The sequence below is a fragment of the Eumetopias jubatus genome, unplaced genomic scaffold (assembly GCF_037043125.1).
Source record: "Eumetopias jubatus isolate StellerSeaLion01/CBP00866 unplaced genomic scaffold, mEumJub1_p1.0 scaffold_2, whole genome shotgun sequence".
Lineage (NCBI taxonomy): Eukaryota > Metazoa > Chordata > Mammalia > Carnivora > Otariidae > Eumetopias > Eumetopias jubatus.
The window spans coordinates 59,201,957-59,228,379 of record NW_028274808.1 but is presented as its reverse complement, the minus strand read 5'-3'; the positions used below and the strand labels follow the sequence as shown (position 1 = coordinate 59,228,379).

General features: G+C 36.8%; 1 protein-coding gene across 1 annotated transcript in view; it reads right to left on the bottom strand.

The window, feature by feature from the left end:
- NEK1 (NIMA related kinase 1) overlaps positions 1-26,423 on the bottom strand; it is a 216,482-nt gene that overhangs the window by 133,049 nt on the left and 57,010 nt on the right. The window contains exons 13-17 of the mRNA XM_088021009.1: positions 15,941-16,000; positions 15,634-15,693; positions 15,495-15,542; positions 15,254-15,328; positions 2,957-3,120 (exon numbers count right to left, since the gene is read on the bottom strand). Coding sequence (XP_087877135.1) covers positions 2,957-3,120; positions 15,254-15,328; positions 15,495-15,542; positions 15,634-15,693; positions 15,941-16,000 — 407 coding nt within the window. The remainder of the gene's footprint in view (positions 1-2,956; positions 3,121-15,253; positions 15,329-15,494; positions 15,543-15,633; positions 15,694-15,940; positions 16,001-26,423) is intronic.

The following is a 26,423-nucleotide window of genomic DNA, read 5'->3' as shown; positions in this document are numbered from 1 at the left end:
TACCCAATATTTTAAAATTTTATAACCAATTAAAGCAATAACTTTTTAGTTTGTTCACTAGTAGTATCTCAAGAAGCTAATAAATCTTCATAAGAGAGTGTTTAAGGGGCACCTGGGTGGCACAGTCGGTTAAGCGGCTGCCTTTGACACATGTCATGATCCTGGGGTCCTGGGATTGAGCCCCGCAATGGGCTCCCTGCTCAGCGGGGAGCCTACTTCTCCCTCTCCTCCCCATTTGTGTTCTCTCTCACTATCTCTATTGCTATCTCTGTCTCTCTCAAATAATTAAATCTTAAAAAAAGAGAGAGAGAGCATTTAAAGAGAAGTCTACACTCAGATGGACTTAGTTTAAATCTGAGCCCTACCACTTACTAGCTAACTGACCATGCACAAGTTTTAAATCTCTGTAAATCCTAATTTCTTCATCTTTATTTTTTTTAAAGATTTTTATTTATTTGAGAGAGAGATAGTGACAGAGATAGTGAGAGAGAGTAGGAGCAGGGAGGAGAGGGAGAAGCAGGCTCTCCCTCTGAGCAGGGAGCCCGATGCGGGGCTCGATCCCAGGACCCTGGGATCATGACCTGAGCCAAAGGCAGATGCTTAACTGACTGAGCCACCCAGGCACCCAATTTCTTCATCTTTATTAAAAGAATAATACCTAATTCAAAGGGTTGCCGTGACGAATAAATACAACTTGGTATATAATAAGTGTTCAGAAATACCTACCATCATTAATAATAAGAACAATAATTTCATGGGGCTCCTGGGTGGCTCAGTCATTAAGCGTCTGCCTTCGGCTCAGGTCATGATCCCAGCATCCTGGGATCGAGCCCTGCATTGGGCTCTCTGCTCAGCGGGAAGCCTGCTTCTCCCTCTCCCATTCCCCCTGCTTATGTTCCTGCTCTCGCTATCTCTCTCTCTGTCAAATAAATAAATAAAATCTTTAACGGAAAAAAAAAACAATAATTTCATGCAACAGGGACACCTGGGTGGCTCAGTCGGTTAAGCATCTGCCTTCAGCTCAGGTCATGATCCCAGGGTCCTGGGATCGAGCCCCACATGGGGCACCCTGCTCAGCAGGGAGTCTGCTTCTCCCTCTCCCTCTGCCTGTTGCTCTGCCTACTTGTCCCCTCTCTCTCTTTCTGTCAAATAAATAAATAATCTTTAAAAAAAAATAATTTCATTCAACATAAGAAAATGTCTATGACTGAGTACTGCTAAGCCCAGAGTTGATATAAATGAAATAAAAATTATCTTATAACCACAAATGATTTAAAAACTGAAATTAGATCTAATGAAAACCAAAGTTTGAATGGAAGGTGTGGTATAGTGGAAGAGGTAGCTTAAGATAATTTGAAACTCAAACATATGCAAATATATTTGCATATGTGCAAATATTCAAGGTTATAATAGGAGTTTGAGAAAAATGGCCCAATGTAGTCCATTATTTGTCATTCCAATTGTGAAGAACCAAGAAATATTCTGGAAGTTGAACAGTGTGAAGAAGCATAACATAGTTTTCCCTATTTTCTTTATACTATACTTATTTACTTTAGATTTAATATAAAGCAAAATAAAGCCAAATTAAATACTAGAAAGTACCATAACACCAGAGGATAAAAGCCACACACAAATTTGCTTTCCCATTTCATCAAAAAAATTCATATTGTGAGTTGCTAGCCTTCCTTTCTCAAAAATAGACTGTACAATTAGCTTAATATTTTAGGCTACCGTATAATTCATGTTAATTATGTTAACATATGTTAACTGTATAATACCATATAATTCATACATATATAACCGTATAATACCGTATAATTCATGTTAATTATTTTAATCATCTTTTATAATTAAGAGGAATCACAAAGATGTTTATTACATTCAAAAGTATTCTCCTGGGGCGCCTGGGTGGCTCAGTCATTAAGCGTCTGCCTTCGGCTCAGGTCATGATCCCAGGGTCCTGGGATCGAGCCCCACATCGGGCTCCCTGCGCAGTGGGAAGCCTGCTTCTCCCTCTCCCACTCCCCCTGCTTATGTTCCCTCTCTCGCTGTCTCTTTCCATCAAATACATAAATAAAAATCTTAAAAAAAAAGAGTATTCTCCTTAAAATGACACAAAAAAGGCAATGTAACTAAATTTTCACAAAATGCTATCTGCTTTTTTTAAACAGATGTTTTACAGAAAAAATGGGAATATCTAGGAAAACATGTATATACTTAAGAAAAAAGGAACCATGAAAATTAAAACTAATGATTACTATCATATTAAATTAATTCAGTGGAAGAAAAGGAAAAATCTGATGAACAAGATCATAGAGTTATCAATTAGACAAATGTAAGAAAACAAGCCAAAACAACAAAAAGTGGGATTCTAAGCAGAAAAAAAAGACAAAAAGGCAAGCTTTGAAATTGTGCATAGAGTGTGATTCCATTTAAATACATTCTGATTCATTTAAAGCAAGTGGGTGAAATTATTAGAACCATGTATTGGTTTAAAGTGATATTATCACATCTTCTTTTAAGTATGTTCAGCCTATAACATATAAATAAGCTACAAAAATTAGGCTAAATTGAAGAGGTACATGTTTGCCAAATGTAATAAAAGGACAAATTTGCACCTGAGAAAAATTGCACCCAGAAGGCAAAAAATATTCTTTGTAATCAATACAGAAGACATTTGCAAAGTATAGGTTCTAAGCTATATAGGTCATAAGACAAAATTACACACAAGAATCAATTTATGGATCATCACAGCTCAACCTGTTTACATTGGCTTGTTAAGACATGATCGTCAATTTTTTCAAAGATTTTCTAAGAGCATCAGCATTTGGGAAATTCCGCTTAGGAAATCCTGGATGTTTTTCAGGCGGAATTCTCTGTAGATAAACATGCAAAATGACTTTCATTATTTTCTCTGAAGCAAAGCATAAGCAACTTCTGCAGAACACAGCCATACCTTTCTGGATGTCTTCGGCCATATATCTCTCCTTTCCATTTAGTTTCATTATTTTCTGCTCTTTGTTGCTGCATTTGATCAAAAATAGCATGATAATGTTCATACTGTCCTCGAGAAGAAAAAGATGATGGAGCCACAGCCCCTCCACTGCCAAAAAAGGGAGCCTAGGAATTAAACAAATAGCTCTCACATGTTTATCTCATAAGGCCCAAAAGGCCTGTACTACTCTCAAAAAAAAAAAGTTTTTTTTCAACACTGGACTTTTAAAAAGCAATGAACTAATTTGAACATATTCATAAACAGACAGCCAAAAGCAAAATGTTTTCCTACTATATTATAACCAAACAATCAAAAAAGTAGTATACTTTGTTACTAAGAATAAAGCATAATTTAAGAAAAATATAAAAAGACATTAAAATTGTAAATATTGAAAAGTTTGGTCTTACTAAGCTTTGAAACAAGTTTCTAGTACATATTTTATGATGCCATTCAATTAAGTTTAATTATGTACAATTTGTAAGTAAAGCAGAGACTACTGTAGTAACACTCAAAATTATATTTAACAAGAACATTTACATCTGGCATTTTAATATACCTCAAATCCTTCAACTCCACAAATGGTAAAGATATAAATACCATTGAAACATATTCTAGATGTAAATAAAAATAAGCAAAACATCATATCTATCTTTAATCAGTTTATAAAGAAGTTGGGAAACAAAGCACAAAACTAGAAAAGCATTCCATGCCTGTGATAAATCAATGGTAACACGCACATGCTAAAGTAGTAAGTACTGAGACTGAGCTACTTTCACAAAATAGAAAAAAACCTTACCAGAAATAAAAATTTCTCAAAAGAAAAAAAAAAGGCACTGGAGAAAGATAGTATTCAACCCAGCCTTGAAAGCAATGTAACAAAGACAGATGGAATGATTAAATATGAGCCAGGGTATTAAAGTAAAAAGCGATGTATGTATAATATTTGGGTGTTGACAGCAGGAGGAGAAAGAGAGAGTATGCAAACAAATATGAAAAGAAGGCAGGCATTGGTCATAAAAGGCTAATATATCTAATTGCTAGCAACCCTTTGAGATCATATAATAAAGGACAACAGAAAGCATTTATAAACTTTCTGAGAGGTGTAGCATAGCAAAACGGTTTTTAGGAAGGTGAGTCAAATTATGCATGATAAGCAGGAATAAGAGAGAATAAGGTAGAGGAAGTAATCCAAAGGCTTACTGCACTGATGCCAAGCCACAGGCCTAGAAGTAAAGAAAGGCAATCAATGAAAAAGGGGAGGGAGTTGTGGATTCTCTTTGGGAATAACACAGAATAAAGGCAGACATAAGGCCACAACTCCTGAGACATAAGAACTCAAGCATGTGGAAAACTCAGAGTTAGAAAACAGAGATGTCAGACAAGGATAAGAATTTTAAAAGTAAGTGTGTAGGGAGAGGAACAAGATGGCAGAGGAGTAGGAGACCTAAATTTCATCTGGTCAAAGGAATTCAGCTAGATAGGGATCAAACCATTCTGAACACCTACAAACTCAAGAGGAGATCGAAGAAAAGAATAGCAGCAACTCTCTGAACAGAAAAGCGACCACTTTCTGAAAGGTAGGACGTATGGAGGAGTGAATCCAAGGTGATATATGGGAAGACAGACGGCGAGGGAAGAGAGCCTCTGTCAGCTGCTACCACAAGTGACACAGCAGCAGAGCACAAAATCAGAACTTTTAGAAGTCAGCTCCGCTGAGGGACGTCGCTCCAGTGGCTAAGTGGGGGGTGGAACCCTCGCGGGACAGTGTGGTATCAGGACCCTCGGGGTCACAGAAAGAACGGGGGTGCCTGAGTGTGGCAGAGCTTCAGAGGGATCAGAGTGGGGAAGCCAGCTGCAAAGACGGAGCTGAGGAGTGGGCTCTCAGCTCGGGGTTGCCATAAACCATGATACGCAGCATAGTCGGGCCACTGCTCCTCCAGCAGGGATCCAACAAGCGGCAGATCCGGGGAGACTCCCCTTCCTCCCCTGGGAGGAGTGGCGTGGGAGCGCACCAGGGATCTGCTGGGTTTGGAGACTCCACAACGAGTCGGGTGCTAGAGATAGAAACGCTCAGTCACAGGCTGGGTGAGCACAGAGAGCGGCCGGAGACCAGGGAGACAGGAGTGACTGCTTTTCTCTGGGGGCGCACTGAGGAGTAGGGCCCCAAGTTCTTGGCTCCTCCGGGGCGCAGACTGGGAGGCCGCCATTTTCACTCTCGTCCTCCAAAGCTGTATCGAAAGTTTAGAGGGAACAAAAGCTCCCGAAAGCAAACGTGGGCAGATTACTTAGCCTGGACTCCAGCAAAGGTGGGGCAATTCCACGTCGGGCAGACATTTGAGAATCACTGCGACAGGCCCCTCCCCCTGAAGATCAGCAAGAACAGCCAGCCAAGACCAAGTTTACCGATCAATGAGAATGGCAGCACTCCAGCACTAGGGGAATACAGCACACAGAATTTGTGGCTTTTTTTTCCGATTCTCTAGTCCTTCAAAGTTAATTTTTTTAATTTTCTTTTTTTCTTTTTCTTTTTCTTGAATTTTTCTTTTTCCCTTTTTCAACCAACATCTTATCAATCCCTTTTTTAAAAATCTTTTTTTATTTTTCATTTTTAGGGTCATTTCTATCCCTTCATAGTAGTTAAACTTATTTTTGGTATATATAAGTTGTTCTCTCTTTAAAATTATGGGATACAGCTTCTTCTAACAAACCAAAATATACCCTAAATCTCTAGTATATGGCTTTGTTCTAGTCTCCTGCCTGATCACATTCTCTCCTTTTTTTTTAATTTCTCTTCTTTCTTTCTTCAACCAACGTCTTGTCAATTCCTTTTATACAATCTTTTATCATTTTAAGCTTTACAGTCATATCTCATCCCGTCATTGTATTTATCCTTATTTTTGTACATATATAAGCTTTTATTTCTTTAAAATTTTGGGAGGCAGTTTCTTCTAACAGACCAAAATACGCCCAAAATCTAGTGTGTGGCACTGATCTATTCACCAGTCTGATCATATTTGATCATATTTTTTTATCTTTTTCTTTTTCTTTTCTTTTTTCTCTTTCCCTTTCTTTTCCCCCAGTTGCAGGTCTCTTCTGATTTATTAAGTGTCTATTTTTCTGGGGTCATTGCCACCCTGTTAGCATTTTGTTCTCTCATTCATCTATTAGCCTCTGGACAAAAATGACAAGACGGAAAAAATAACCTCAACAAAAAGAACAACAGGCACTACCAACTGCCAGGGACCTAATCAATACAGACATTAGTAAGATGTTGGAACTAGAGTTCAGAATGATGATTTTAAAGATACTAGCTGGGCTTGAAAAAAGCATGGAAGATATTAGAGAAACCCTTCTGGAGAAATGAAAGAACTAAAATCTAACCAAGTCAAAAATCAAAAAGGCTATTAATGAGATACAATAAAAAATGAAGGCTCTAACTGCTAGGACAAATGAGGCAGAAGAGAGAATCAGTGATATAGAAGACCAAATGATGGAAAATAAAGAAGCTGAGAAAAACAGAGATAAACAACTACTGGATAACGAAGGCAGAATTCAAGAGATAAGAGATACATTAAGACAAAACAATATTAGAATAACTGGGATTCCAGAAGAAGAAAGAAAAGGAAAGGCAGAAGGTATATTGGAGCATATTATAGCAGAGAACTTCCCTAATATGGGGAAGGAAACAGGCATCAAAATACAGGAGGCACAGAGAACCCCTCTCAAAATCAATAAAAATAGGTCAACACCCCAACACCTAATAGTAAAACGTATGAGTCTCAGAGAAAAAAGAGAAAATACTGAAAGCAGCTCAGGACAAGAGATCTGTAACCTACAATGATAGAAACATTAGATTGGCAACAGAACTATCCACAGAGACCTGGCAGGCCAGAAAGGACTGGCATGATATATTCAGAGCACTAAATGAGAAAAATATGCAGCCAAGACTACTATATCCAGCTAGGCTGTCAGTGAAAATAGGAAAGATAAAAAGCTTCCAGGAAAAACAAAAACTAAAGGAATTTGCAAACACGAAACCATCCCTACAAGAAATATTGAAAGGGGTCCTCTAAGCAAAGAGGGAGCCTAAAAGTAACATAGATCAGAAAGGAACACAGACGATATACAGTAACAGTCACCTTATAGGCAATACAATGGCACTAAATTCACATCTTTCAATACTTACCCTGAATGTAAATGGGGCTAAATGCCCAATCAAAAGACACAGGGTATCAGACTAGGAAAAAAAAAACAAGAACCATCGACATGCTGTCTGCAAGAGACTCATTTTGGACGCCAAGAAACCCCCAGATTGAACATGAGGGGGTGGAAAACCATTTACCATGCTAATGGACACCAAAAGAAAGCTGGGGTGGAAATCCTTATATCAGACAAATTAGATTTTAAACCAAAGACTGTAATAAGAGATGAGGAAGGACACTATATCCTACTAAAAGGGTCTATCCAACAAGAAGATCTAACAATTGTAAATACCGATGCCACTAACATGGGAGCAGCCAATTATATAAGCCAATTAATAACAAAATCAAAGAAACACATTGACAACAATACAATGATAGTAGGGGACTTTAACACCCCCCTGACTGAAATGGACAGATCATCTAAGCAAAAGATCAACAAGGAAATAAAGACTTTAAATGACACACTGGACCAAATGGACTTCACAGATATATTCAGAACACTCCATCCCAAAGCAACGGAATACACATTCTTCTCTAGTGCCCATGGAACATTCTCTAGAATAGATCACATCCTAGGTCACAAATCAGGTCTCAACCGGAACCAAAAGATTGGGATCATTCCCTGCATATTTTCGGACCACAATGCTTTGAAACTAGAACTCAATCACAAGAGGAAAGTCGGAAAGAACTCAAAAATGGAGGCTAAAGAGCATCCTACTAGAGAATGAATGTGTCAACCAGGAAATTAAAGAATTAAAAAAATTCATGGAAACAAATGAAAATGAAAACACGACTGTTCAAAATCTTTGGGATGCAGCAAAGGCAGTCCTAAGAGGAAAGTATATAGCAATACAAGCCTTTCTCAAGAAATAAGAAAGGTCTCAAATACACAACCTAACCCTACACCTAAAGGACCTGCTAGAGAAAGAACAGCAAATAAAGCCTAAACCCAGCAGGAGAAGAGAACTAATAAAGATCAGAGCAGAAATCAATGAAATAGAAATGAAAAGAACAGTAGAATAGATCAACGAAACTAGGAGCTGGTTCTCTGAAAGAATTAATAAGATTGATAAACCCCTGGCCAGACTTACCAAAAAGAAAAGAGAAAGGACCCAAATAAATAAAATCATGAATGAAAGAGGAGAGATCACAACCAACACCAAAGAAATACAAACAATTATAAGAACATATTATGAGCAACTATATGCCAGCAAATTAAATAATCTGGAAGAAATGGATGCCTTCCTAGAGATGTATAAACTACCAAAACTGAACCAGGAAGAAATAGAAAACCTGAACAGACCTATAACCACTAAGGAAATTGAAGCAGTCATCAAAAATCTCCCAACAAACAAGAGCCCAGGGCCAGATGGCTTCCCAGGGGAATTCTACCAACCATTTAAAGAAGAATTAATACCTATTCTTCTGAAACTGTTCCAAAAAACAGAAATGGAAGGAAAACCTCCAAACTCGTTTTATGAGGCCACCATATGTTGATCCCCAAACCAGACAAAGACCCCATCAAAAAGGAGAATTACAGACCAATATCCTTGATGACCATGGATGCAAAAATTCTCACCAAAATACTAGCCAATAGGATCCAACAGTACATTAAAAGGATTATTCACCACGACCAAGTGGGATTTATTCCTGGGCTGCAAGGTTGGTTCAACATCCGCAAATCAATCAATGTGATACAATACATTAATAAAAGAAAGAACAAGAACCATATCATCCTCTCAATAGATGCAGAAAAAGCATTTGACAAAGTACAGCATCCTTTCTTGATCAAAACTCTTCAGAGTATAGGAATAGAGGGTACATACCTCAATATTATAAAAGCCATCTATGAAAAACCCACAGCGAATATCATTCTCAATGGGGAAAAACTGAGAGCTTTCCCCCTAAGGTCAGGAACACAGCAGGGATGACCACTATCACCACTGCTATTCAACATAGTACTAGAAGTCCTAGCCACAGCAATTAGACAACAAAAAGAAATAAAAAGCATCTGAATCGGCAAAGAAGAAGTGAAACTCTCACTCTTTGCAGAAGGTATGATACTTTTATGTGGAAAACCCAAAAGACTCCACCCCAAAACTGCTAGAACTCATACAGGAATTCAGTAAAGTGGCAGGATATAAAATCAATGCACAGAAATCAGCGGCATTCCTATACACCAACAAGACAGAAGAAAGAGAAATTAAGGAGTCAATCCCATTTACAATGGCACCCAAAACCATAAGATACCTAGGAATAAATCTAACCAAAGAGGCAAAGAATCTGTACTCAGAAAACTATAAAATACTCATGAAAGAAATTGAGGAAGACACAAAGAAATGGAAAAACGTTCCATGCTCATGAATTGGAAGATGTCAATGCTACCTAGAGCAATCTATACATTCAATGCAATCCCTATCAAAATACCATCCACTTTTTTCAAAGAAATGGAACAAATAATCCTAAAATTTGTATGGAACCAGAAGAGACCCCGAATAGCCAGAGGAATATTGAAAAAGAAAAGCAAAGCTGGCAGCATCACAATTCCGGACTTCCAGCTCTATTACAAAGCTGTCATCATCAAGACAGTATGGTACTGGCACAAAAACAGACACATAGATCAATGGAACAGAATAGAGAGCCCAGAAATGGACCCTCAATTCTATGGTCAAATAATCTTTGACAAAGCAGGAAAGAATGTCCAATGGAAAAAAGACCGTCTCTTCAACAAATGGTGTTGGGAAAATTGGACAGCCACATGCAGAAGAATGAAACTGGACCATTTCCTTACACCACACACAAAAACAGACTCAAAATGTTTGAAAGACCTAAATGTGAGACAGGAGTCCATCAAAATCCTAAAGGAGAACACAGGCAGCAACCTCTTTAACCTTCAGTTGCAGCAACTTCTTCCTAGAAACATCGCCAAAGGCAAGGGAAGCAAGGGCAAAAATGAACTCTTGGGACTTAATCAAGATAAAAAGCTTTTGCACAGCAAAAGAAACAGTCAACAAAATCAAAAGACAACCGACAGAATGGGAGAAGATATTTGCAAAGGACGTATCAGATAAAGGGCTAGTATCCAAAATCTATAAAGAACTTCTTAAACTCAACACCCAAAGAACAAATGATCCAATCAAGAAATAAGCAGAAGACACGAACAGACGGCTTCCAAAGAAGACATCCAAATGGCCAACAGACACATGAAAAAGTGCTCAACAGCGCTCAGCATCAGGAAAATCCAAATCAAAACCTCAATGAGATACCACCTCATACCAGTCAGAATGGCTAAAATTAACAAGTCAGGAAACGACAGATATTGGCGGGGATGCGGAGAAAGGGGAACCCTCCTACACTGTTGGTGGGAATGCAAGCTGGTGAAGCCACTCTGGAAAACAGAATGGAGTTTCCTCAAAAAGTTGAAAATAGAGCTACCCTACGACCCAGCAATTGCACTACTGGGTATTTACCCCAAAGATACAAATGTAGGGATCCGAAGGGGTACGTGCACCCCGATGTTTATAGCAGCAATGTCCACAATAGCCAAACTATGGAAAGAGCCAAGATGTCCATCGACAGATGAATGGATAAAGATGTGGTATATATATATACAATGGAATATTATGCAGCCATCAAAAGGAATGAAATCTTGCCATTTCCAAGGACGTGGATGAAACCGGAGGGTATTATGCTGAGCGAAATAAGTCAATCAGAGAAAGACATGTATCATATGACCTCACTGATATGAGAAATTCTTAATCTCAGGAACCAAACTGAGGGTTGCTAGAGTTGTGGGGGGGTGGGTGGGATGGGGTGGCTGGGTGACAGCCATTGGGGAGGGTATGTGCTATGGTGGGCGCTGTGAATTGTGTAAGACTGTTGAATCACAGACCTGTACCTCTGAAACAAATAATACATTATATTTAAAAAAAAAAAAAAGAAGATATTCAGTAAGGTAAAATGAAGGGGGAGAAATCAGAGGGGGAGATGAACCATGAGAGATTATGGACTCTGAGAAACAAACTGAGGGTTCTAGAGGGGAGGCAGTGGGGGGATGGGTTAGCCTGGTGATGGGTATTAAAGAGGGCACGTATTGGATTGGATGGAGCACTGGGTGTTATACGCAAACAATGAATCATGGAACACTACATCAAAAACTAATGATGTATGATGATATGATGATTATCATAACATAATAAAATTTTTTTAAAAAAGTTAAGTGTGTAATGCTTCACAAGTCACGTTGAAAGAATTTCACTATCAAGAGGAAATCAATAACCTCAAATGCAGAAGTCAACAACACTGAAAATAAACTGTTATGACTAAAGTTGAGTAGTAGCATTTCAAAACCTTTTTTGGGGGGAAATGCTGAGAACAGAAGCCAGAATACTGACAAGTAAAAGAAGAGCTTCCAAGTGATAATATCTTAAGGAAAAAATGTGGGTAAGAAAAGAGGCAAAGAAAAATAAAATCAAGTAAATTTCAGTGTACCCACTGAGCTAAAATCTTTACATAGTAAGTTGCAGACAGTATTATAAGAAAGCATGAGTTTAAAAAAGAAAACTTGAAATGAATACAGATAACTGATTAAAGATGTTTGAGAAGAGATGAAAGTTGTCAGAAATAGGGAAGATAATTAATTAAGCAGGGAAGATAACTAATTAACCCCATTAAAGGAATCCTCACACACATCTTCTAAATGTGCCTCCCAAGGCAAGAATCAGAATCAGAATCAGAATTCAGATAAAAGGCAGTTGCATCTCCTATGAGACTGGTTACTCTCTGAGCTTAGTCTGGTGCTAATTTCACGTTGATCTGAATTTGAGTTGTCTAATGTTTCTCTTTAGCAAAAATAAAGGTATGCTAACATCTCTGAAGATGGCTATACTGAAAATAATTCTGAAAATACTAGAACAAACACTGAAGCAATATAATCTTTCAAAAATCACCTTTTTCACCAACTATAAGCACAACTGGATAAGTTTTGACAAATATATACTACTACTACTACAATCAAAAGCATGTCCATCACCCCAAAAAGTTCCCTCATGTTACTTTGCAGTCAACCTCCCCTCATTCCAGCAATCACTGATCTGCTCTCTGTCATAGATTGGACTGCCTTTTCCATAATTTCATATAAATGAAACCATACAAAACGTACTCTTATGTCTGGCTTCTTTAACTCAGTATGTTTTTGATTGATCCATGTTGTTGCATGTATTAACAGGCTATTCCTTTTTATCACTGAGTAGTATTCGCATATATTTTCAAACAACAGATAAGCTTCTTACATATTATGATTACCGTATGATCCAACTATGGATTTCATAATTTAAAACCCAACACACATTCATAATTCATAAGAGATACATCAGAAATAAAGCAATAAGTCCCAGATTCTGCAAACAGTAAATAACCAAAGACAGTTGGTAATTTATACTGTGAATAATGCTTTATCAGAGGTTTATAATAATGGTACTAATTCTGAAATCTTTCCCTTAATGTTTAGTTTCTGTTTAATCTTTAGTTAGGGGATGTCCTTAATTTGGTCGACATTATACTGAGGCTCCAGGTCCCTATCAACTGTACAGAAATCAAACAACCTAAGAGTTAAATATTTCAAACCCCATGGGAAATAAGTACAGAAAGTAACACAGAATTTGCTTTACGTCACAGGAAATAGTTTTATTAATCCTCAATGAAAGCATTATAGAAATTTATAAAATGAAGCAAAAATCTATTAAGCACATACTATGTAATTCTGTTGAAAAACTGTCTCAATCAGTTATCAAACAACATTGATTAAACTAGACTTTAGGATTAATCATAGCTTTAGACATCATAGAAAAAAAGACATTTTATTGCACAGAAGATAAACGCAAAAGAAGAAGAAAAAATAATCAAATTCTCAACACTAACCACATACTTGATATAAAATGCTTGACAAGATCTGAGGGCCTAATTTTACTTTCCAATCAGGTAAGATATGGAATTAGTTACTTTATTTTATTTTTAAAGATTTTATTTAGTTGACAGAGAGAGAGACAGCGAGAGAGGGAACACAAGCAGTTAGGAGTGGGAGAGGGAGAAGCAGGCTTCCCGCTGAGCAGGGAGCCCGATGAGGGACTCGATCCCAGGACTCCGGGATCATGACCTGGGCTGAAGGCAGATGCTTAATGAATGAGCCACCCAGGCACCTTGGAATTAGTTATTTTAGAATGGGCCAAATTTTGAGTCATTCCTTGTCATTCACGAGGTAGTAAGCTCTACTTTCAAGTAAAGCAGATAGTGCAGCACAAAAAGGGTAAAGTGTAATTTTAAAGATAAATTTATATTACTAAAAACAGTATAATATACTAATACAGAATTAGAAAAAGTGACTCTTACTGAATTATTAATATGTAATATGAAAAATGTGAAAGCCAGGACAGAACACACATATCTATATAAAACAAACTTTTATTCAAATCATAACTTTGGGGGAAAAGAAGCAAAAAAGGTAATCAAGTCAATTTGACAAATCTATTCAACACCTAAATACCAAGTTTAATGAGCTTGGGTCAAGGAAATTCACAATTTAAAGACACGTTGACTAAAAGTTGACTGGATAACATTTAAAATTATAATACAGAGGAATAAAAGTATATTCATTTTTTTACTGCTGGGTAACAAATTACCACAAACTTAGTAGCTTAAGGCAATACCCATTTATTATCTCACTGTTTCCTTGGCTCAAGAGTCTGGATGTGGGTAGCTGGGTCTCCTGCTCAGGATCTCACCAGGGAGCAATGAAGGCATCAGCCAGAACTGCAATTCTCATCTGAGGCTCAGGATCCTCTTTCAAGCTCACTGGATCCTGGCAGAATTTATTTCCTTGTGGCCATAATGCTAAGGTCACCACTTTCTTGCTAGTTGTTGGCCAAAGGGGACTATCAACTTCTAAAGGCCACCTATACTTCCCTGCAACACGAATGTTTGCTTTTTTCCAGGCCAGCAGAAGCATGTCTCTCAGACTTTCTTCTCCCCTTCCAGTCTGCTATGAGGGAATCTCATCAAATGTCAACAGTAATCACAGGAGTGACTATCCCATCACCACTTACAACTAACAAAACCTAATCAAGAGAGCTGCAATACCTTCATAGGGTTCCGCCAAGGGGAGGGAATACAAGGTATCTACACCAGGAATCAGAAATTTGGGGGACCATCTTAGAATTCAGCCTACCACAGATATGTAAAGGATGCTACAAGAGCAGAAGAGGAAATATACGGTTCAGATAAGCAGAACAAAGAAAGAAACAGGAAGTTAAACCTATGAGTCCTTGCTAGTCACACTCCAGGCATTGTTCTTGAAATTTTTTTTTCTTTTCTTTCTTTTTTTTTTTAATGAAGAAGTTAAGGCTCAGAAAACAAGTAACTTGCCCAAGGTTAAAGAGTCTAGATCTACCCAAAAGAAATCTCAATATATCTAGATAAATGATTAGCTACGTAATCTGCTATCTAGGTAAATCACTGGACGTGGTACTGACAGTGAAGGGAGGGGTGCCATCAAGTAAAGAGAAACACAGTGCAAAGACAGAGATTAGGCAGGCTACACACAATAAGAAAATTACAAGTATGGTCTTTAGTTCAGCCTCACTTGAGCCCATAGCGAGGGGTAGGGAATGGATAGAGATGAACTTAGAGAGATAGGCAGGGGCCAGACGAACAAGGATCTTAAGGAAACTTAATCTGTAAGGCTAGATGAAGCAATAGAAGGATTTTAGGGAGAGGTGTGACAAATTTGATTTGATTTTAAAAAGATTCTTCTGGAAGGAATAGTATATCATAGCCTTCACATCAAACTTAAACAATTTAACAGTGTCAGATATTAGTTATCAATACAAATTATATATCAAATACATGTAGGAAAACTAAGAACTTGTAATAGATGAAGAATTCTAGGTAAAAAGTTAATACCTCCCCCCCTCCTAAAGCCAGTTATATACATTTCAAAGAGCAAGGTGACACTGGAGGAAAAAACCGCAGTAGTGTAACCACATGGGTATCAAATGCCTACCTTTACTTCACCACTTCCACCAGTACTTAGCACGTTTCTCCATCCTTGTTCCCTGGCCCTATTTATTCTCTCCAACTTTTGGGGAAAAGAAACAAACAAAACACAATGCAAGTATTTAATATAAAATACATGAAATACGTTTATTAACACAATGGAAATCAGTGTATTCCTTTAGGGAAAAAAAAGTATGTGTGTGGGGAGGGGGTAGGATGTACCACGGAAAAATGGATTATCCTCTTACCCTTTCCTTTTCCTGTCTTTTCATCTGCTCGGCCTTCATTAAACTAATCTGTAACAATTTTAAAGACAAACTTCTTAGAACTCTTGAAACTATTATCACCTACAACTTGGCAAGGAAAGAAAAAAAGCAAAAAAACTACCTGATCCTTTTGTTTCTTTTCTTTTTCAATAAATTCCAACCTTCTCTTTCTTGCTGCTTCCTTAAATAAAAAAGAACATTTTTATCAATAGTAATTCCTACTTTCTCTAGTTTCATTAGGAAAGTTAGTATACCAACGGTAGAGGTAGGCCCAGGGAGATTAGGAAGGAAAAAAAAAAAGGATTAAGTTAAAGGTTTATTTGTTTGAAAGAAATAAGGAGGAAAGGTTTGGAGGTTTTATAAGATTTTGTCTTTTCTTAGAATTGTTTTTGCAAAGCTTTAAAATAAGCAGACAGATGTCTTTATACCTCAAACATTTTCCTCCTTTCTTCTCCAGGATTCACTTTCTTCACTGGAATTTGATGGGCCTGGACAAAAAGTAAAACTACAAATTAGATAAGAATTTTGAGGTACATATTTGAACAATTCAAATTTGTGGAAATTTAAAATAAGGAAAAGGTGAAGCCAAATACTGCCATGAAAAAAAAAAATACTGCCATGACTCTGTTTCAAAATATATTATCCCTACAGTAATACAATAATAGTAAGGAACTTTTAACACCTACTTACATCAATGGATAGATCATCCAGAAAGAAAATCAACAAGGAAACAGCTTTTAAAATCACACTAGACCAGATGTACCTAACAGATACATACAGAACACTCCATCCAAAAACGTCAGAATACACATTCAAGTGCACATGCAACATTCTCCAGAATGTTAGGCCACAAAACAAGTTTCAATAAATTCAAAAAGATTAAAACTATATCATGCATCCTTTCCAACCACAATGGTATGATTTTAGAAATCAATCACAAGAAAAACTGTGGAAAGAACACAAATACAAGGAGCTAAATAATAAGCTACTAAACAATGAATGGGTCAACCAAGAATTCAAAGAGAAATAAAAAAAATACATGTAAACAAATGAAAATGAAAACACAACAGTCCAAAATCTTTGGGATAAAGCAAAAGCTGTTCTAAAAGGGAAGTTTATAGCAATACAGTCCTACCTCAAGAAACAAGAAAAATCTCAAATACAAAACCTAACCTTATACCTAAAGGAGCCAGAAAAAGAACAAGGCCCAAAGCCAGGAAATAATAAAAACTAGAGCAGGAAAAAACAAACAAACAAAAAATATATATATATATATAATCCCTAAAAATAAAAGAATGACTATAGTGTTCGATATGGTGTTAAACAAAAAGGAACCTTAGATTCAAAGAAACCGTGGAAAAGGGTTCTTCCCTAATCACTAAGTTCTGTCCTCAGATACAGATGTTAATTTTCAGTTTTCTAATATGAAAACAGAATGTCATTTAGAAAGCCCAATATTGAAGAGATAAATTTTTAAAAAGTAGTTATACATGTTCACTATACAAAATTCAAACAATAGTAAAGTTAGTCTACTTCACTCTACCTTCTAGAGGTAACCACTGTCAATATTTTCATGAATCTCCTTCCAAGACATACTTAAATATATACACACTTAAATATATACATAACTGTATACATACACAGAATTTTAGCTTTTTATGCTTCTTACATAAATGTAATAAAAATGTGTTATTAGATGGAAAAATGTTTTTCACTATTAACAATGTTCCTTGACATTTCCACATTGTAGTAAGCAAATTAACAATGGCAATATTCCATACAATGGATATAATTAATTAATTTTAGCATTCCTCTAGGGATGGATAACTGGGTGGTTCCACTTTTTTCCTACTCTATATGCTTTAAGGCACTTCCCTGTACATACATCTTTGTGCCATATGCAAGCCTTTCAGAAGGGCAATTTTTCTAGACATGAAAGTACATGTCTAACACAACTTAAAATGTTGAGAAAAACTGCCCTCCCAAGAGTCTGCACCAATACTCCCACCAAAGAGCTCTTTTACTCACAGTCTCACAAATACTATCAATCTATCTTGAATTTCTGCTTTTTACAAAGGATAAGAATATCTCCCAGTATAGAGATATTAACATTTCTCCTTTTATATACCAACTGTTCATCTAATTGTGGGGTTGTTCAATTTTAGGAGCTCTTTGCATATTGCAGACAATAAGACTATTACAGATGCTACAAATACTTTCCCCATTCTTTTAGATGCTGTTTGTTTTATCTTTCACCACACAGAAGTTTGTAATTTATATATGGTTAAATCCGCCAATCTTTTCCTTTGTGATATCTGCATATATTGTTTTGCTAAGGAAGAAATTTTAACCTAGATATATTTTGTTTCTGCCTTAGTTTCATTTTTATATTTAGATCTTTAATTTATATTTAGATTTTTAAATGTTTGTAGTTAGACTTTTATTTTTAGGCCCATCTAAAATAAATTTTTATTCATAATGAGCTGGGAATCTAAGTTTTTTCTAGGATTTCTAGGCAATTCAATTATCCCCTAACAATTTATCGTCTGATACATCTTTTTTCCCACTGGTTTAAAATTCTTCATATATCATATAATAAATTCACACACTCATATGGGTCAGTTTCTAGAATTCTCTATTCTCTTCCACATAACCATCTCTTTTTTTTTTTAAACTGGGATATAAAGTCACCTATAGGAAAGTAGATAAAAGATCTACTTTGAGGTTAGCAAAATAAAGGAAATACCCATGTAGCTACAACTCAAGTCAAACCAACACCCAGAATCCCTCCAAGTGCCCTTCCACAAATTCTACCTCTACCACAGAGGTAACCACCATCCTGACTTTTTAACTACCATCTTGCTTTTCTTTATTGTTTTGCAACTTACATATGCCTTCCTAAACAATACAGCTTAGTATTTTTCTGATTCTGAGTTTTATATGAGTGGAATTATACAACATGTATTCTTTTGTATCTTGCTTCTGTTGATTAATACTGTTTTGGTGATTTATCTATGTTATTGTTTCTATCTACATTTTTTTTCACTCATATACACTATTCCATTGACCTTGATTCCTTTCTTAATCAGTTATCTTATACCTTTCTCACTAAGTCTATTCTAAAGAATTTCAACGAGTTTGTCACTATTTCTTTCCATTTCATTTTGTAACTGATTATACATTTTTGCATGTGGAATTTGTGTCAGGCTACTTTACTGAATTCATTAATAGTTTTCTGCTGCTTCACAACAATTTTCTAGGTAAGTAAATATATCATCTGTAAATAATGTCTATGTTTTCTCTCCTCTACCAATACTTATGGTTCATATTTCTGTTTTTAATTGCACTGGCTAGGACTTCTGGCCTAATATTAAAAAAAAAAAAAATCAAGCAATCATAGCAAATATCTTTGTCTTGTTCCTGACTTTAATGGTAATGTTTCCAATTGTTCATCCTTATATACAATCCTTGACATAAGTTTCAGGTATATATAACTGTATCAAGTTAAGAACTTTCCCTTCTATTTCTTGGATCAAAGAAGTTCTTGGTTTGTTTTTTTTTTTTTTAACTACTTGGAGGTATGATTGACATACAGAAAGTTATACATATTTAATGTATACAACCAAAGAAATTTTTAAAACAAAAATCAGTGAGGGTGCCTGGCTGGCTCGGTTGACAGAGCATGCAACTCTTGATCTTGGGGTTATAAGTAAGTTCCAGCCCCAAACTTCCTCTAGTTGGAGCTTACCAGTAAGTGGTGTTGGAAAAGATATGTGATCAGACGTTAAAATGTTCTGTATTATAAAAATTAACCCTTTTTAAAAAGTTACGTGTTTCAGGTCCAGTTTTAAACCAGTATGAGAGAGCTTTAGGATAAAAGAGGTGGAAGGGGACAGGGACTGCTAAAGGCCTTAAGGAAAAACTAGTATGGCCTCTTTTTAGAGATAAGTAAACTATAACCCAGACAGATGAGGTTAAACTAATTATTCCTGGAGCAGGATGAAATCTGAAAAGCTCACCAGGCCTCAGCAATCTTAAAAAAAAAAAAAAGCCTAAAAAAATAAATATATAAAACAAAAATTAGTTTAAATTTTACTGAACTTTCGGTATCTACTGAGATAATTTATATATGGTTTTCTCTTCTAATCCGCTAAGGCAGTGAAATTATAGTAATCATTTTTCTACTATTGAACCATCTCCCTGTATTCCTGAAATGAGTCCTATTTGATAATTATTAAATTATTCTTTTGATAAACTGCTTGATTTGTCTTTTTAAAAATAGTTTTTAAGGATTTCTACATGTGTGTTCATAAGAATAACTGACACATGGTTTTCTTCTCATTTTTATCCTGTGCTAAATACTCAAATTTTGTAATCAAGGTAAAGCCTAATGTATGATCAAATCTTTAAACAATTCAAAATATAATCCTATATAGCAAAAAAGATAAAAAGTATTAACAGGAAACTCTTATCTATCATGTACCAGTTTTTACATTTTTTCAATTACCTTAGGAAAAAAAATGAATATAAAAAACACTATACAAAACTGTTTATTTACTTTGTTGAGTTTCAATACAAAGAAAAGCAGATGTTACTTTAAAAAATTACTTCAATGATCATTTACATTATTATCAAAATCATTCAGCATTTTATTGTCATTAAAAAGGTCTTTGGCAACAATTCCATTTTAATAGCAGCTGTCTTTTAGCAAAAGCCAATGTTACTACTTTTATATACCACTCATTGCACCACTTTTTTAAATTTTATAAAATGATCCAAAGAAGTAAGCACTAACATTCTAAAAGGCAACTCAGAATAAATGAGTGACCCTCAATTAATATGAAGTTAATAAAATAAAAAAAGAACTAGAAAGACACACAAAAGTTTACTTATACTAAAAGAATTCCAAAGATCTTTGAAGTTTCTTCTTCAGAAACCAACATGATATATAATTCAAACATAATTTCCTCCTTACAAAATGTAACTTATTTTAATGAATACATTACTTAATATGAGCACAATAAAATAATGCTATTTAGAATATGTAACACTACCCCCATGTGTTGATAAACTGATAAAATGAAAATGGTTCTTTTTATAATGTACTTTGCCAATTTAATTCATGATCATAAAAACCAAATCCATTTTAATTTTTTTAATTAATTTTTTAAAAAAATTTTATTTATTTAGTTTTGCAAGAGAGTGAGCGAGTGAGAGAGCGAGCATGAGCAGGGAGGAGGGTCAAAAGAAGCAGACGCCCCGCTGAGCAGGGAGCCCAAGGCAGGAGTAGATCCCAGGACCCTGGGATCATGACCTGAGCCGAAGGCAGACACTTAACAGACTGAGCCACCCAGGTGCCCTTAATTTTTTTCTTAAAGTAAGCTCTATGCCCAAGGTGGGGTGTGAACTCACAACCCTGAGATAAAAAAGAGTCGTATGTTCGCATACTGAGTGAGCTAGCCAGGTCGCATACTGACTGAGCTAGCCAGGTGCCCCTAAACCAAATCCATCTTATTGATACAGTGTAAGTTAGTTTAAAGCTGCACAAACAATGTGGTAAATGGTACTAAATCTCACATCATAAGTAACCCAGGAGCTTACTACCTGAGAAGACCCAAGTAGTAGGTTCCCAGAACCATCCCACGCCCTCACTACATTATTAGTTCCTAACTCCTAATTTCTAACTTTGGTTAGTTATTTTAATTCAACCCTCACTTAAATTAACCAAATATCTTGCCACTTAACTGCAGAAATGGCACTAGGGCCAATGAAATGACAAAAATACTGAAATATTTAAAGAACAGTAACTTTCCAATTTCTTCTAAAAGTAACCAAGAGTAAGAAATAAATATATGTCACATCCAGACCCAGTAAAGATACATACTCTGTGTAGCTGGTTCTCTTACTCTCCATCTATTACTAAAAGAAGTCTCTGTTCTTTAACCACTAAAAAGATTTTTCCATCACAAATAGAGACCCCAAATTTTAAAATAGTCAAGGGAGAGAGCTGGGGCCACTGTTACTAACACGTAAGAAAAAAATAGAAACAATGTTCTTCATAGTATTTCAAAGTTAATATTTCAAAGTATGTGATGCATATAAAATTTAAAGTAGTGGGTAATGTTACACAGAAGCTCTGTAAAAATACACATTCCTTCCACACAAAGGAATATTATTTGGCAATAAAGAAGAATGAAGTACTGATACATGCTACGACATGGTACATGTTATAACCTTGAAAACACTGTGCTAAGTAAAAGGATCCAGTCACAAAAGACCACATATTGTATGATCCCATCTACATAAAATGTACAGAATAAGGAAATCTACACAGAGACAAAGGTAGGTTAGTAGTTGCCTAGGGCAATGGGGGTAGGGGAAAAATGGGGAGTGAAAGCAAATGGGAAAAGGATATTTTTGGAGGTGATGAAAATGTTCTAAAAATGATTGTGGTGATGGTTACACAACTCTGTGAACTCACTAAAAACCATTTAATTCCAAACTTTAAATGGATGGATGTGAAATAAATCTCAATAAAGCTATTTTTAAATATATATATCCCCAAGAGTTGCAGAATCAAATTTCTGGACAGAGAGCCCTGCATTCTATATTTTGAAAGGTCCCACAGCTTAACTCTTACCAGGTCTCAAAATCTTTGAACTTCAACATCAATTTAAAAATATTAACACAAGTAACAGAGATCTCACTTTAAACAAACAGCTTTTAAACAGAATACCCAATAGTGAGCAGTAAGAAGAGTATGTTTAACTAAGGTACCTACATATTCTTAGGTGAGTTAAATGAAGACACCAATTATATTCATCTTTTGATGCTCCACTGCCACATAAACAAGATACTCAAATATTTGTTTTTTGTTTTTTTTTTTACTCAAATATTTGTGAAATAAAAATACCAAGCTGTTTCTCTGAGATCACACAGGTATTTTCAACTGTATCTACCCAAAGAGAAAAATATGGTAACATAAAACACTGCATTAAGAGAAATGTCTTGTTTTATGGTTCTTTTTAAAAATCAGAACCAAAATACTAAAATCTATTCATAAAGCTCCCTCTGCTGGCACAAGAACAGAATCCGTTAAAAAAAATACATGGGGCACCTGGGTGGCTCGGGTCATGATCTCTGGGTTCTGGGATCGAGCCCCCTGCTCGGCAGGAGGCCTGCTTCTCCCTTTCCCACTCCCTCTGCTTGTGTTCCCTCTCTCACTGTCTGTCAATTAAATAAATAAATAAAATCTTTTAAAAAAAAATTACAGGAACTGAAGCAAAGAAAGTTTCTATGACACGCAAATATTTTTATGATATGCTGAGTTTGAATAACTTAGTATGTTATTAGCTTAAATTTTTCCAATTAAAAAGTGACAAAACAGGGGTGCCTGGGTGGCTCAGTTGGTTAAGCCTCTACCTTCAGCTCAGGTCATGATTCCAGGGTCTTGGAATCAAGCCCCACATTGGGCTCCCCGCTCAGCAGGGAGACTGCTTCTCCCTCTCCCGTTCCCTCTGCTTGTGCTCTAATAAATAAATAAAATCTTAAAAAAACAAAACAAAAGTGACAATATCATTAAGTGGTTATGGTTTTTCTTATGAACTTCTCATTTTCAAGCTTTCACCTCCTTCATGAACACACCAACTTTACACATATTTATGGGAGCAATTTCTCCCAGAGAAGAACTGAAGGCTAACTGAACAGCTTCTGTGTAACAAAAGATAGAACAAGAGAGACAAAGACATGGTAAAAAAGGGAAGCCCCAGCTCCAATGCTGAGAACTGCAGTGGGAAGGGATAGTACTGAGGGACTGGGAGCAAACAGGTCTGCCCTGGGACACAGAAAAAAAGCCAGTTTAAAAGAACAACTAGTATTTAAAAGATCCGGCCCTAGAACTCTTGTCAAACAACAGAGAAACAACTACAACTCCGTCTAGGTACAAGTGGCGGGAGACTGCCATGGTTTACACTCCCCCTCCACCATGAAAGCACAGACCAGATTAAGGTACAAACACCAAAGCTGGCCTACCCACCTCATCATGCTCTGGGTCTCTACCCCACAGCAGCCCCAGAGGTTCTGGAGCTTTAGAAGAGCAACCAGCATATAAAAGGGCCAGCTCTAAAACTCTACCAAGAGGCAGAGAGAGCTGCTAGCACTCTTCTGGGCCAAGTCAGAGGGGCTAGTGAGCAACACAGTTTAGACCCCCCCCTCCACCTTCGTAATGGGAGCAGGGTCCTGGTACCCTAACTGGCCTGCTGCTTCAATGGGCCCTGGGCCTCTAACCCATACCGGATCCAGCCATCAAGGCAACCAGAGGGCAGTGCACATGACACCCCTGGTCAGAACTTACTACAGCTCCAGCTTTTGTGCCAAGGTGACACGGGTGTGCAAAAGCACCCCAGAACACACAGGCCCAGACCACTATGGTTTCAGACAGCTTACTAGGGTACCTCTAGTGCACGGTGCTATAGGACCTCCCAGCTGATGCCTGCTTCAGCTTAAGCTGCCATGCCAGGGTGCTCCCTGCACAAAGGCCCCAAAACACCCTACCTGTACTGGCCTCAGCTCTGGTCACCTTGTCAGGGCACCCTCTATGCAGAGTCCTAAAACACCCCAACCTATACCTAGTTCAGTTTCACCAATCCAATGTGCCCTTTGCATGTAGAACCATGGGACTCTCTGTGTTACAGTGTGTTGTCTGCTTCAGCGATCCTGACAGGGTGTCCTCTACATGTAGGGTCCCCAGACACTCCCTCCCAGGCCTGCACCCAGTTTAGTTTTAGCTATCCTGCCAGGGTGCCCACTGCACTGAGAATCCTAGGATCCATTGCTTGGACCTGTTTCAGCTTCAGCTGTCCTGCTAGGGCACCCCCTGCACAGATAGCAACAGGACCACTCTGGCCCACATGATCCCAACAAGGCAGCATCAGCACAGAATGCCCTGTGACCTCCAGGCCACATCAGCCACAGCTCCAGCCAGCCACCACAAGTCATCAAGCACACACAGTCTACGTAAGGGACAACCATATTCAAGACCATTCCTTCAAGTTAAGGAAGAAATCACTGTTACACATATTCCATAGAAACAAACACAGAAAGGCAAGCAAAACAGGGAGACAGAAGAATATGTTCCAAAAGGCCACTCCTTCAAGACTGGGAGAGGTACTCTGACCCAAAATATAGAAACAAATAGAGAAAGCAAAATGGGGAAAGAGAGAAATATGTTCCAAACAAAAGAACAAGACAAAAATCTCAGTAAAAGACCTAAAAAATATGGAGGTAAGTAATCTATCTGATAAAGAATTCAAAGTAATAGTCATAAAGATGGTCACTGAACTCAGGAGAAGAATGGGTGAACACAGTGAGAACTTAGACAAACAGAAAGGAAACATAAGAAAGTACCAAACAAGTCAGAGCCGAAGAATATAAAAACTGAACTGAAAAACACACTAGAGGGGTTCAACAGCAGACAGGATGAAGTACAAGTACAGATCAGTGAACTGGAAAATAAAACTCACCCAGACAGAGCATCAAAAAGAAAAAAAGTGGGGCACCTGGGTGGCTCAGTCAGTTAAGCGGCTGCCTTTGGCTCAGGTCATGATCCCAGGATCCTGGGAACAAGCCCCGCACTGGGCTCCCTGCTTAGTGGGGAGCCTGCTTCTCCCTCTCCCTCCGCCTACTTGTTCTCTCTATCTCTCTGTCAAATAAATAAATAAAATCTTTTAAAAAAAGAATTAAAAATATAAAAATAACTTAAGGGACCTCTGGGACAGCAACAAGTGGAATAACATTTGCATTATATGAGTACCAGAAGGAAGAGAAAGAGAAAGGGTTAGAAAATTTAATTGAAGAAATAATGGCTGAAAACTTCCCAAACCTAGGGAAGAAAGTAAAATCCTGGTCCAGGGAGCCAAGAGAATTCCAAATAAAATGAACTGAAAGAAAGCTACACCAACACACATTATAATTAAAATGTCAAAAATAAAGAAATAATCTTAAAAACACCAAGAAAAAAGCAAATTGTTACATACAAGAGAAATCCCAGAAGGCTGTCATTCAATTTCTCAGCAGAAAGTTTGTAAGCCAGAATGGAGTGGCATCACATATTCAAAGTGCTAAAAGGGAAAAGTTTACAACCTAGAAGACTCTACCTGGCAAGATTATCATTCAGATTTGAAGAAAAGATAAAGAGTTTTCTGGACAAACAAGATAAAGGAGGTTATCACCACTAGATCAGCCTTACAAGAAACGTTAAAGGGATTTCTTTAAGTTGAAATGGCAATAATTAGTAACAAGAAAACATACAAAAGTAAAAATCTCACTGGAAATGGTAAAAACTGGATTAATCACTTATAAAGATACAAATTTAAAAGAAAAAAGTAGTAAAATTAACTAAAACTACAATAATTTGTTAAGGGATACATAAAACAAAAAGATATAAAGAGTGACATCAAAAATATAACATGTGGAGGGGGAAATGTAGTGTTTTAGAATGTGTTCAAATTTAAGTTGCTATCAAATTAAGCTCTCATACACATAGAATGGTATATGTGTGAACCTAACAATATCACAATGCAAAAGTTTATAGTAAATGCACAAAAGAAAATGAAAAAAATCTAGAGATGACATTAAAGAAAGTCATCAAACCACGAGGAAGAGAAAAAGAGAAGAAAGAACAGAAAGGAACTGTGTAACAGCCAGAAAACAACTGACAAAATGAATAACTACGTATGTATCAAAAATGTAAATAGACTACATTCTCCAGTCAAAAGACACAGAGTGACTGAACAGATTTTTTTCAAAAGACACACTGAGGAGGCAGCAAAGTCGGTGGAGAAATAGGGGACCCTATTCCAACCGGTCCCCTGAATTGAGCTGAATATCTACCAGACCACTTTGAACACCCAC